We start from the raw sequence: 12,645 nt of genomic DNA on the forward strand, positions 1-12,645 counted from the left end.
GGACATAAAAAAATGAACTTATTAACTAAGAGTTTGGCTTTCACGAGTAACATCAAACATAAATATAAGGCGTCCGACAAAAATCATGTCATCTAAATGCATGGATACTTATCCAATTTGAATCAAGAGAGAAGTTGATTCGATGTTTGGTACATGGAATAGGTAGTTCAAAACATACATTTAAGAAACGAGAGATGCTTTTAGTGTTCTAGTTACGCGACTCATATTTTACTTTAACTTTTAAGCTTGCAAAGTAGTGTAAAGGTATCACAGCAAGTTAATTTAAAAGAGTTAGAGGTTTGGTCAAGGCCGATTATTAAACAAACTGTTATTTTCTTTTAATGAAATTTTGAATTGCTTCTAAAGTCTGACCAGAAATATATGACTACTGTCAGGAGGGCGCTGTTATTCTGATGTATGGGGTGACAGTTCAGTTTAGTTTCAAGAAAATAGTTCTTATGAAATTCCGCAACATGGTGTGTTGTCATATATGTCTGGCCATGCTTTAAATGTTTAATTTCTGTCACGTTTTTACCTCAGGTAATAAAGTTATATGTCCTAACTAATATTTTTATAGAGATCACTTGATTGAAATAAGTAGGTATATAGGTAGAAGGTAGTATATATATATATATATATATATATATATATATATATATATATATATATATATATATATATGAAGGTAAACATATCTGGTTACAAGTGTTCCACTACTTTAATTGTTTCATTAACGCCCAGTCTCAATGTTCCTTATCGTACAATGTCCAAAAGAACCCAGTAAATAAAATATTAGTAAGGACTGTATCGTTTAGTATAAGGACAAAAAACATCGGGTCTAAATGTTGACATGTGCATAATTTTGTATTATTATGTTCCGAGAATATGATCTGAATGTATTGGTAAGCAGTATTTGATATAAGAAGGTTTGATATTTTTTTATTTTAGGGAGTTTATGGTACTTTCATTAATTTGAGAATATTCCAATGATTCTTTGTACGATTTCAAAGTCGGAGTTAGCGTAAGCGCCATGCCACATTCTCTAAATGGCCGCCATACACAGGTCCTAAACTTAATTTTTTTTTAAATAACAGTGGCTAGACTATGTACAGATATTCTGTTTTGTGAATCATGTGTAGTTGAGGTTCGCACCATACAATTTTTATTTCGCAATCGTATCGTCTTGTACGCAGTTTGTGAATTTTCTAGTAGCATTTGTCCGAAGTCGTAATTGGTACTCGGGAGGATTAAGTCAATACTGTCTAAACCATATGCTTTACGTCGAGTTTCTAGGACAAAATGCCTACCTTATTATGTGACTTATTAAGCCCATGTCTTGTTATAAGAAAAAAATAGAATAGCAAATAAATACGGCTACTCAAAGTTGTCTTCATACTTAACGATACAGTCTTTATTTTATCTTGTATAAATTAAATCAAATATAAGCTCGCAAGGAAATGCAAATTTGGATTGAAACAAAGTAAATATCATCCATGGGTAATTAATTTCATAGTGTAATATTAACTTTTTTTATAACCCATTTATAAAAAGTTTGATTCTAAGGGCCAATTACATTGTTTGAGATGAGACAGACAACACAGATACCACCAGCAGGCGTGCCTACCGCTCATAGTGATACAGATGATAGCATTCAGTGTGGAACTACTCTCCGACTCGCACGTTTGGATACATGTAACGTCGAGACCCTCATGCATCGCGTTCATAACAGGACAATTGTACAACCATGCACCGTTTATTCTTCCTGAAGGTTACATTGCCACATTTGTCTCGCAGGATTGAAGAAATAATATAGCGTATGATAATGCGATGAGAGGTTAAGTGAACGGGTGGATAGTTTGTTGCATGATATAGACGCCAACCGGGATCGTGCAGATGTTGTGATGGCGATGTGAGCGATAAGAAATCTCTCCCTGTCGGTGGGGAAGAAATACGACCGCAGAAGATAATAGACCACATCAATATGACAAGCCGTTCCATGTCGACATTCAATAGAGGGTTCAGGGAGAGCACGTAGCCAGGCAGGCATACGCGGTGCAATATCACTTACGACGCATTGTGACGCCGACGGGACGGACAGACTCGAGCCCGAGCCGCCTCGACCTCTGTACTGGTAACCCTGCCAAAACCAAATTACCACCACCATCACTAATAAAACATCGTGCCGATTACCGCCACCTGCCATACCAAACGATAACCAACTGCTGATGCACGAAATACGTGCATACTATCATGACTATAAGCTTGTGGTTTTCAATTGTACTCCTGATTAATCTTATTCAACTACAATCTAATATCAAGCGAGACTGGGATACGACATTAAAAGCAATGCTAAATGTTCAGTACTTACGGTAGGTGGTGACAAATTAACCGCTGACCCACGACGTTCTTGAGGGCCAATACTGGAATGGCGTCTTGTGGGCAATCCTGAGTTACCTCCTGGAGTGCCACCAGGGGACGATGCGCAAGAGGGAGCTATACGAATTTTGGGGGTCATTAGAGTGTTATCAGAGAGGCGACGGTTAGGAAATGCGCTGGCCACACGTAAAAAGTTGTTATCACCGGCTGTGGAGTTGCTCGATCCAAAGAACCATTGCCCAATGCCTGTACCTGAGGAAAAGTTTTCGTTATAGTATCTTTTCATTTTCTTTTATGTTAAGTATAGAAATTTAAAGGCGTTTCACAAATATCGGACTTACTCTTGAAGCCCCCAACACTTCCCGTGCCGATACTCTGTCCGCCGATAGAGTTTTTGCGTGCCATGTCCTCGGCACTGGAGGTTTTGCGCTGTTCGACGCGCAGGTTGGGGATGTTGAAGGGTGGCACGTTCATATTGTCGGTGCTCATCTGGTGCCGCAAAGGACGATGCCGCTCGGGACTTGGCAAAGTCAAGCTGTCCAGCTTTAGCTTGTAGCGCTGGTTCTTGTCAATGTTGTCCAGCATATCATACAGAATCTGAAATGATTATTAAAAGTTCGGATCTACTTTTCGGTTCTTATTGTTTGTGTAATATGTAATATCCGAATTTGAGAGTCCCAGTCAACTCGCTCGACACTACGTTTTCGTTCTATTGTATTTATTATCTCGATTTTTGTAAACAAAATAAAATTACGAATACAGGCACGACCTATCTAACAAAACTGCCTTTTGATAATAAGGCAATACCTCCATTAGGTTAGTGAATTGATCAACGTTCAGAGCTGGATTGACGGTTTGCGGTGCGAGTGACGGTATCATCTTTGTTGCCATAACGTTCGTTGTTAAGCCAAATTTCCTCTCCAATAGCATTGACTTGTAAAGCCCTGTAATCAAAACGGCAGTAAATACTTAGTGATAAAATTGTTAAATCTTAGGAATGTGACGTATTATGGTACACAATTTCGCAAAGGCAAACATTTCGCAAGACTGGTAAAATGTTCGCAGCGCAGTGCAAAATTATATTCTAAGAAGATGAAAATAAGAAGAAAGAGGCAAAGAGAGTCAATGGAAGTATCATTGAATAAGTGTAAATAAATTCGCAGAACATTTTATTTCATCGACTTTATAAGTACTTACGGACAACGCGGTTGATAATGTCTGGATCGCTCAACCTCATGCTCAAAAGAGTGGGTATCACTTGTTCGAGAATATGATTTCTTTCCAATCTAACTAATATTTTTTCATAAAAGCCCAGAATTAGGCTAATTATTTTAACATCACTTTGATTTTTTTCCAATAGCACTTTAACCTTCCCCAAAACAATTCCATGAAGTGCTTTATCCTCGATGTAATCGGATACATTCTGCATTGCAATCAGAGATGAAGTCTGTAAACATCCATAGGGTATAAGTTTCAAGTATCAAATACGATAAGACAACAAGCATTATTACATACCAGATAATCGTAATACATCAGATATCAGATATACGTTTTAACGAACCTGTATTTGATTAGTGTTGTTATCCAAAGCCGTGTAAAGCATTGGCATTATCTCATTGTTTACTTCATCCTTTTTACATTTCTTTAAAATTATGTGCAAATTCTCTAAGACCGTGACAGAGGCCTGAACGCTCTTCGGGGAATTCATCAGGTTCCTGAAAAAGTGTCTTAGATTTTACCTATAGTTACAGTCATAATAGGGAGTAAAGATTATATAGCAAACGTTGGTTGATTAGTATTTACTTGAGGGTGGGAAGGACGTAGTGACTGAACTCGTCAGGGGTGGCCTCGTTGGTGAGCCAGATGATCGGCTGCAGCACGGCCGCCAGCACCTCGGCCGTGCGCACCTCCAGCTGCAGCGCCGGCCACACCAGCTGCCAGCGCAGTTTCTGGAACCGACTTTTGCTCTCACCACTTCACCTTTAACACCACCATCCAAAACTACACACTCCTGGCCTCTAAATCTATTACCTACCTAGTCAATTATGGCTCAGATTAATGAACAGCCAAGAAGTTCCCCTAGCAGTAAGGTCAATATGTGATATGATTTTTCTTTGTCACCTTTACTCGCTTTGAACTTGCATTGTATTCGTAATTTTTACGTTTACTTTGTTACCTACAAAACCTAAACATAAAATTATGTACAGCTCATTGATTATTTCAAATGTTTTATTCTAATATATACAATACATTTGTATATGTATCATTTGGTTACATTTTTTATTTATATAATAATATGTACCAACATAGATTGGTATATGAAATTATGACACATATCAGCCCTAGTAGGGGTAGAACCAACGTGTTTCTAGTTGATGAACGATTTTTAGAAAGCTGTTATCATATAACGCTCAATAACATTGTAAAATGCTTTTGTTTTCTTTTTAAAAGTAGGGGTTGAAAAGTGTTCATCAAAGTTCAAGGCAGCTTGATCGTGTAATTAAAAAGTTAAAATTTACCGTGATCACTTTGCCTTTCTCACAAAATAGAATAGGTTGAGATTATACTTTGTTAATTAGTTTCTTTTTGACAAAGATATTTGTAAGTCAAATTTCGTAACATTTTAAAAGTCATTTTAAGAGGAGAGGTATTTGTGACCAAAACACACAATTTATTTACATGATATAGTTCAAACATTGCGGATAGGATGGCTAAATAAATTGCATACTGTTAGTATTTTTTACTTTTTAGTACTCTTTTGCTATTCAATCGTTTAATATAAAATGGTTATATAAAATGGTTTTTACCAAAACCATGCAGTAAACCTATGTTTTACTCACTTTCTACCAGGTGTGACTAGGACCAATCATCGAAAAGTTTCTCATTAAAAAATATGTCAACATGTATAAGCTTCTAAATAACAAAGCAATATTATACAGAGGCCGGGACAACCATGTTTCCCGCCGAGGTATTTATAGTGCTTTTCTTTGGTACGAAATAAATAAAAATCTAGGTATTGAAAATAAAAACTTTGTATGGCTGTATCTCCTAGACGGTGCGTCGTAGCGCATAAATAAAATAATACAGTGATATATCGTATTTTGCGTTTAATAATACGAAAAAAAAAACGCATAAAAACTAAAATTCGCATTTCCCGAGACCTAAGGGTAAGCAAGATCGATTTTTCACCCCCAAAACCCTATCCAATTTCAGCGAAATCGTTAGAGCTGTTTCCGAGATCGCCGGTTTATATACAATAAATAATTGTGAGTGTGCACGGGAAAACGTCCCACTTTGTCGATTGCTATAAAGCCGCTTTGTCAGTTTATTCATATAAAGATATAAATAAATCTCGCCTTAATGGTAACCGACAAAGTGGGACGTTTTACTAAGCACACTCACAAATATAGAATAATTGCTCGTTTAAAGGTATTATATAAAATAATGTACATAAATATTGTAACAGACATACATACCTATGTATAAATAATATATTATTAGATAAATAAACTATATCATCTAATTCTTATATACGAGTATTATTAATTAACAACAAAAGAGTACAAACCTTTGGAATGTATGGAAGCGCGTCGATGAGAGTTTGCCTGTAGAAGTTACTTTTGGAGTTGGGGTCCTTCATTGTGATCACGTCAAGGAACTGCATAGCTTGGATAGCGGGTTCGCTTTGGCATCTATCAACAATAAACTATTTATGAGACACCTAATTTTATTAATACATAGTACTAATTCCAAGGTGGTGTAATAAAACAACATGCAACTAACCAACAAACCCCGAATGACGGGATCGAGCAAAAATGCTTCTGCTAATAGTGCTTAGTTAAATATCGACTATTCTATCGACATTCATACGAACATTTCAACATTCCAAACCCATGAATCAACTACTTATTGATTTGCCCCCATTTGTACAGTAAATTAAAAAGTTGTCTTTATTTGGATGAAATGTCTCCAAGGCGAAGGAGTTCAAAATCAGAAAAGTTCAAAAAAGAATGCTACTAGAAAAGTTGGTTAGGTTAGAACTGTGATCTTCCCATAATCCAACTGCTAATAGAAAAGTGGGTTAGGTTATGTTTAGACCGTGATCTATACATAATACGAGTATAACTGCTACTAAAAAGTGGGTTAGGTTAGGTTTGAACTGTGATCTTTACATAATCCAACAGCTACTAATTAGTGGGTTAGGTTCGATTAAAACTACAACGCAAAAGTATTATCAAAATAAATGAACATTATGCTCAAAAATATGAGTACAAATAATTATTTGTTATTAAGTTTATGACGAATAATTTTCTTAAACACAAGATTATGAATATCGATGGTAGTTTATAAGTCCAAACTATGGAGCATATAATTCAGCGATGCCCTCTGAACTCATTCATACTCGGGACCACCAGAAGACCTGCTGCGCCTAACACCCGACGCAATTGCGTGGCTGAGCTCACTGAATGTTGACATTTTTAGTTTAAATAGTAATTGTATTTTAATGTGTATTCTCTAACATTCATATAACTGCCTGTTTTTTTTGTGTATGCCATACGATTAAATAATAAATGAATATCGATCAAAAATTGGCTTTGACATTATATTAAATTCAGACTACTTAAATATTATTATGACCAATGACACTAGTAGTAAAAATAATAACGAAACAAAATTATGACAAATAAAATTATGACAAATGATCATTCGAATTACAAATCGGTATGACCAAAAAAATTATGACAAATGAATTTATATGAGCCAATACGGACCCCGAAAATTATATGTAGACCGGGGACAACTGAAACAATTTATACTCAATCGCTTGTAGCATTTTAATTTGAATAGTTAGTAAGATAAGAAAGTTATTTTTAAGAAGGAAATTTATTTGGCTTTTAAACAAAATTAGTTTTAAAGGTATGTTGCCCATGGTAATCTTGTATTATGAAATTAAAGAGGAAGCGGGAGAGTGGTTCAATTGATCCCACATGGTTGTCAATTGAAACACTATGCGAGGTCATTTGAAACACCCCTTATAAATTTGGGAAAAATAAAGAAATGTTTTTATTCATATCTTTATTAATGACTACCGTGTTACAAAAACAGACCACCAAAAGATCACTTTTGTAGAAGAAACTATACAATAAATATCAGCGCCTGAAGATTCTTTCAATATCTTGACATAAGAAACGTATGTAAAAAAATAAATACTTGACTTTTAATCTTCTTTGTTTCGGTAACTTCTTACATATAAATTTAACATTTTGGTTATTATGAAACAGTAAGATATAATTCTATGGAATAGTCATTAAAAAATATTAATGTGTTTCATACAAAAGTGGGTGTTTCAATTATAACCTTGTTTCAATCATAACCAGTCCGTAGAACAACGGTGTGCAGTGTATGTAGACATTTTTGAAGATCTGTTGGTCACATTCTTCTGTTTTCAGGCCAGAGTTAAACGTAGATATTGCTACTTTCATTCGTGGAATTTGCACGCTGTTATACTAACAAAAAACAGAGCCCCATTGCATTGATAGTTGGTTACTTGTGGGGACGATTAAAACACAGGGACGTTTGAAACGTTTCAATCGTCCACAAGGACGTTGTTTCTATTGTTACCACAACACATGTTTGATTTCAAAGTCAATTATTTACCAATTAATGACACTCCATCACTGTTTCATGGCACTTAAAATATTATAGAATCCACACTCATATCACTTAGCGAATTAAAATTTTCATACTACACGGGTTCACAAAATTAGACAAAAATATACGAAAGAATCAATAGTTACTTTTTTGGTCGAAAATTTTCATCGGCTCCCTGTCACTGCCAGGTCACTCGCATGCCCGATCGTTATTGGTTCAAACTTGCAAAATGGTCGACCTCGTATCGTGAGTATTGCGTATTCCACGTAGGTATTGTAGTTTTCGAGAAATTTGACTTGTTTCAACCGTAACGTGTTTCTATTGTCCCCGGTCTACCCTACTTACTGAAAAAAACACAAACAGTTCGTAGTTGTAGTTTTAGTTTGGTTGATAAAGTTGGTTTAATGACAAAGTATCTTGCCTGATAAAATAATTAATCTACAAACCTTGCTTCATATTACAAATTTAAAGTACAGACCATTCACCAATACACATATCTGAACACTAGCAAAAGGGATTTTGACGTTTTTCACCAATGGGTGGGGGGTTAGGTACTAGTACAGGCCAGCCAGTGTTCACGATTTACTTAAATAATAATTTTAAATAATTCATTGTTAGTTTCAATAGACTCATATAGGCTTGGCTTGACATATACCGTGATCAACTTGGCCGTGAAATATCGGGTGCAAGAAAACAATTAAATCCACGGTTTATAAAAGTCTAAGGTGAAACTGAAATCTGAGGGTAATCTTATCATTTTTAACCGTCGCATTTTGTACACATATTTAATGTCGATCTCGGTGTTTAGTGTTATTTACATCTCCATTAACGATTTTCTGGGACGCCAAGCTTCCTTGACCATGGCTAGTGCATCTGGTTTAAAATGTCGGAAAAAGGTAAAGTATAATGTTCCTTAATCGCGTTCGATCCGGGAGTGAATTAAAATGGTAATATTACTTGAAATATTTGATAAGTGGTAGCAGCTGCGTTGAGGGGCGCGGGTGCGGGTCGCGGGAGAGCAGCCGCTGCACCGCCTCCTGCAGCGCGGCGGGCACCCGCGGCAGCACGGCGCTCACTTGCTCGTCCAGCTGATCACAACAGAGCCAGCCTTAGCTCAAGTTCACCAAATACACGTAACACATTCAGCGCCACCACAAAAGTCTAGCCTATAATATGGCCAACACGGGGAAATGGGTAAGTAATCTTCATCAGAAAACTCAAATACCGGGTCAGTGGTACTGAATGTGTCAACAAATTGATCAAAATTGAGTATGAAAGCGGAATATATGGAAGTATCCAATAAGGAAATTTGCAAAAAACTACACTACCGGATCTATATTTTATATCAGTGGCAAACAGAATAAGGCCCGTCTGCCGGTACCATCGTAGCGTATAGATGTCTACATATGTAGAGGAGTTACTATGCACGTTGCCGACTTGGACTCGTCGCAACGGTCATGGTTTCGCTCGCCTGCTGAATCCTAGTAAAAAAGGGTAAATTTCTCGGCCTTACTGTGGAACTTACTCGTATATCCTTTTACTCGTGTTTTTTTTTGACATACTCCTTTTCACTAAGGTCACAATATTAAACAGCGAAGTATAAGCTCGAGTATCATTGACGCGTACCCTGACATGGCGCAGCCGGTAGGATCATAATTCTCACTTTCATGGTGAATTGGGTTTGCAATACCTACTGTAAGTATCTATCTAATACTTACAGTAGGTAGGAGGTACGAGTAGAGATTTGATTTTCAATTAGATAGATACTACTAGCACAGGAGGAGCGCATCAGCATCTCGAGCGAGATATAACTATTTAGACCGTATACCTTAAAAAGAGCTGGGTAGACTATTTGTAGCTCTCCTGTTCCTCCTGATAAGTACTTACGAATTCGATTTGCTTAACGTAAAGCATGGGGTTGTTGTTTGCTTGAATAAGAGGTTTTCCTGAGTTGAACACTGCGCAGATCACCAGCCCCAGCGAGAACATGTCCGACAAGATGTTGCAGTTGCCGTTCGTCTGCACTTCTGGAGCTGCGCAGAGGAAACAGGCAGAATGACAAAACGTTCTTGGACCTGGCAAGCAAGTATGGTCGTGCGATAAATGATAAAACATCGGCCTGTCCCTATCGCACTATTTGTAAGTGCGATAGGGACAGGCCGATGTTTTATCATTTATCGCGCGACCATACTTGCTTGCCAGGTCGTCATAATCGAAAACAGCTTAGGTATCTCTCAAGTCTGGAGGTCTTCATTGCTAACGGTCTAGAATGCAAAAAGCCTAAAATTTCTTTTTTCGTTTTATCTTAACTTTAAAGCGGCATCGACGGTGTCCCGCTCTCGCGGGCACCTATTCTGTGGCACGTAAATTGGCCTTAGGCCATTTGAAGATACCTAACAAACTAAACTATTTACGATCATGATACTGACGATGATGATAATTATGTATTGCATAGAAAAAACTAGTTAGGTAATATAAGCCACTAGATAAGTTTTGTAGAATACTAACCGTATATTTAAGTTATTTATTATTATGAAATTGCCTACTAACAACAATGATCTCAGTTGGTCCTTTAAATAAATGAAATTGAATTGAAACAAATTGACATATTATACTAATAAAGGAAGTGGCCTATCACAAAAAAAATATTTTAGCGATATAATGTTATTTAGTTATATAATATTTCAATGGACATATATATACCGGGTGGGGCCTGTAACAAAAGCAAAAAATTAAACTGTAGGCTGTACTCCTTACACAGACCAACATTTGTTCAGCTACTTTTAAAAATAACTTGTATTTTGTTATTTATCACCCTTAAAAGTTTTTCCTAAGAGGTAATGTATTGCGAATTCTGTTAAGTCTAAAGTGTGACTGACAACGTCAATGACAACAATAATGGCGTCCATTGAAGCTAATATTTATTTTGTATGAAAAATAAGAAAATTAAAGACTTCATAATTTTTAAAAGTCGCTGAAGAAATGTTGGTCAGTTTAAGGAGTACAGCCTACAGTTTAATTTTTTGCTTTTGTTACAGGCCCCACCCGGTATATATAAATCTGTATCTCCATGGACAATGTTTGGCAAGAAACAGTTACTTTCTTTTAAACTTAATTTATAAAAAACAGATTCAAATTGATACAAAATTTGGATTGATTTTTTATTAAGCATATTTAACAAGGAAATTAAATGATTTCCCCAAAAGAATGTCCATTGAAATATTATATAACTAAATAACATTATATCGCTAAAATATTTTTTTTTGTGATAGGCCACTTCCTTTATTAGTATATGTCAGTTTGTTTCAATTCAATTTCATTTATTTAAAGGACCAACTGAGATCATTGTTGTTAGTAGGTATATATATATATATATATATATATATATATATATATATATATATATATATATATACATACGCTTCCGTAAAAACTAGTACCTACGCCAAATCTTGGGATTAGTTGTCAAAGCGGACCCCAGGCGCCCATATATAGATATATAATATATATATACGAGTATATAATAAATATATATGGTAGTAACACTTTTTTATTTCATATTTGTATATTGCATGGTAGTAGAGAGTTGTACGAGGGGTCATAATAATAGCTGGGGAGTTTATTGCACAACCTTAAATTTTTTGACCAAAGCATGAAACTTGGCACAGTTGTTCCTTATATCAAAATAAGCCGATTAAGATCGGGAGCCTTCGGGAGCCTCCCCCCTGGGGCCCGGGAGGGGGGGTCAAAGTACCGCTTCACCCGGCTTGGTTTGAAAAATTCTAACTTACCCCGTTTAGTTCATAGGTCATGTTTGGTATCGTTTTCGAGTAAATCAATAACGTAGAATTCGTTTTTAGTACTAAAATTATAATTTAATGGTAAAAAAAATAAAAAATAATAAAAAATTTGAAATTTTCATCCATGATTTACAAATTCAGGTCATCATAAATGACAAACTGTTTGCTTTTTCTATAAATAAAAAATATGACATGATAGCCTATTTAATATAGATTATAAAAAATATAACGTTTATCCACCTTTACTAAAGTTAAGTTCCACAAAAAAATTACTTTAAGACGCGCGGCGTCGGGACACCGCGAGCGTAATTTTAAAATGCCTTTATTTTAGAAACTCTATGAGACCCCGTTTAGCTATTAGGTCATGTTTGATATCGTTTTCGAGTAAATCAATAACGTAGAATTCATTTTTGGTACTAAAATTATAATTTAATGGTAAGTAAAATTAAAAAAAATTAAAAAAATTGAAATTTTCATCCATGATTTACAAATTCAAGTCATCATAAATGACAAACTGTTTGCTTTTTCTATAAATAATAAATATGATATGAAAGCCTATTTATAGATTATAAAAAATATAACTTTTATCCACCTTCACAAACGTTAAGTTCCACAAAAAAATTACTTTAGGACGCGCGGCGTCGGGACGCCGTGAGCGTAATTTTAAAATACCTCTATTTTAAAAACTCTATTAGACCCGGTTTAGCTATTAGGTCTTGTTTGATATAGTTTTCGAGTAAATTAATAACAAAGAATTTATTTTTGGTACTACAATTATAATTTAATGGTAAATAAATAAAAAAAAATATTCATCTAT

At 35.5% G+C, this 12,645-nt stretch overlaps 1 protein-coding gene across 1 annotated transcript in view; it reads right to left on the reverse strand.

The window, feature by feature from the left end:
* The window catches only part of LOC125240490 (SCY1-like protein 2), a 202,238-nt gene that overhangs the window by 4,660 nt on the left and 184,933 nt on the right, over positions 1-12,645 (reverse strand). The window contains exons 8-17 of the mRNA XM_048148384.1: positions 9,916-10,061; positions 8,986-9,116; positions 5,945-6,059; positions 4,180-4,325; positions 3,938-4,091; positions 3,574-3,823; positions 3,184-3,320; positions 2,751-2,973; positions 2,369-2,622; positions 2,069-2,137 (exon numbers count right to left, since the gene is read on the reverse strand). Coding sequence (XP_048004341.1) covers positions 2,069-2,137; positions 2,369-2,622; positions 2,751-2,973; positions 3,184-3,320; positions 3,574-3,823; positions 3,938-4,091; positions 4,180-4,325; positions 5,945-6,059; positions 8,986-9,116; positions 9,916-10,061 — 1,625 coding nt within the window. The remainder of the gene's footprint in view (positions 1-2,068; positions 2,138-2,368; positions 2,623-2,750; positions 2,974-3,183; positions 3,321-3,573; positions 3,824-3,937; positions 4,092-4,179; positions 4,326-5,944; positions 6,060-8,985; positions 9,117-9,915; positions 10,062-12,645) is intronic.

This window comes from Leguminivora glycinivorella, chromosome Z (genome assembly GCF_023078275.1).
Source record: "Leguminivora glycinivorella isolate SPB_JAAS2020 chromosome Z, LegGlyc_1.1, whole genome shotgun sequence".
Taxonomy (NCBI): Eukaryota; Metazoa; Arthropoda; class Insecta; order Lepidoptera; family Tortricidae; genus Leguminivora; species Leguminivora glycinivorella.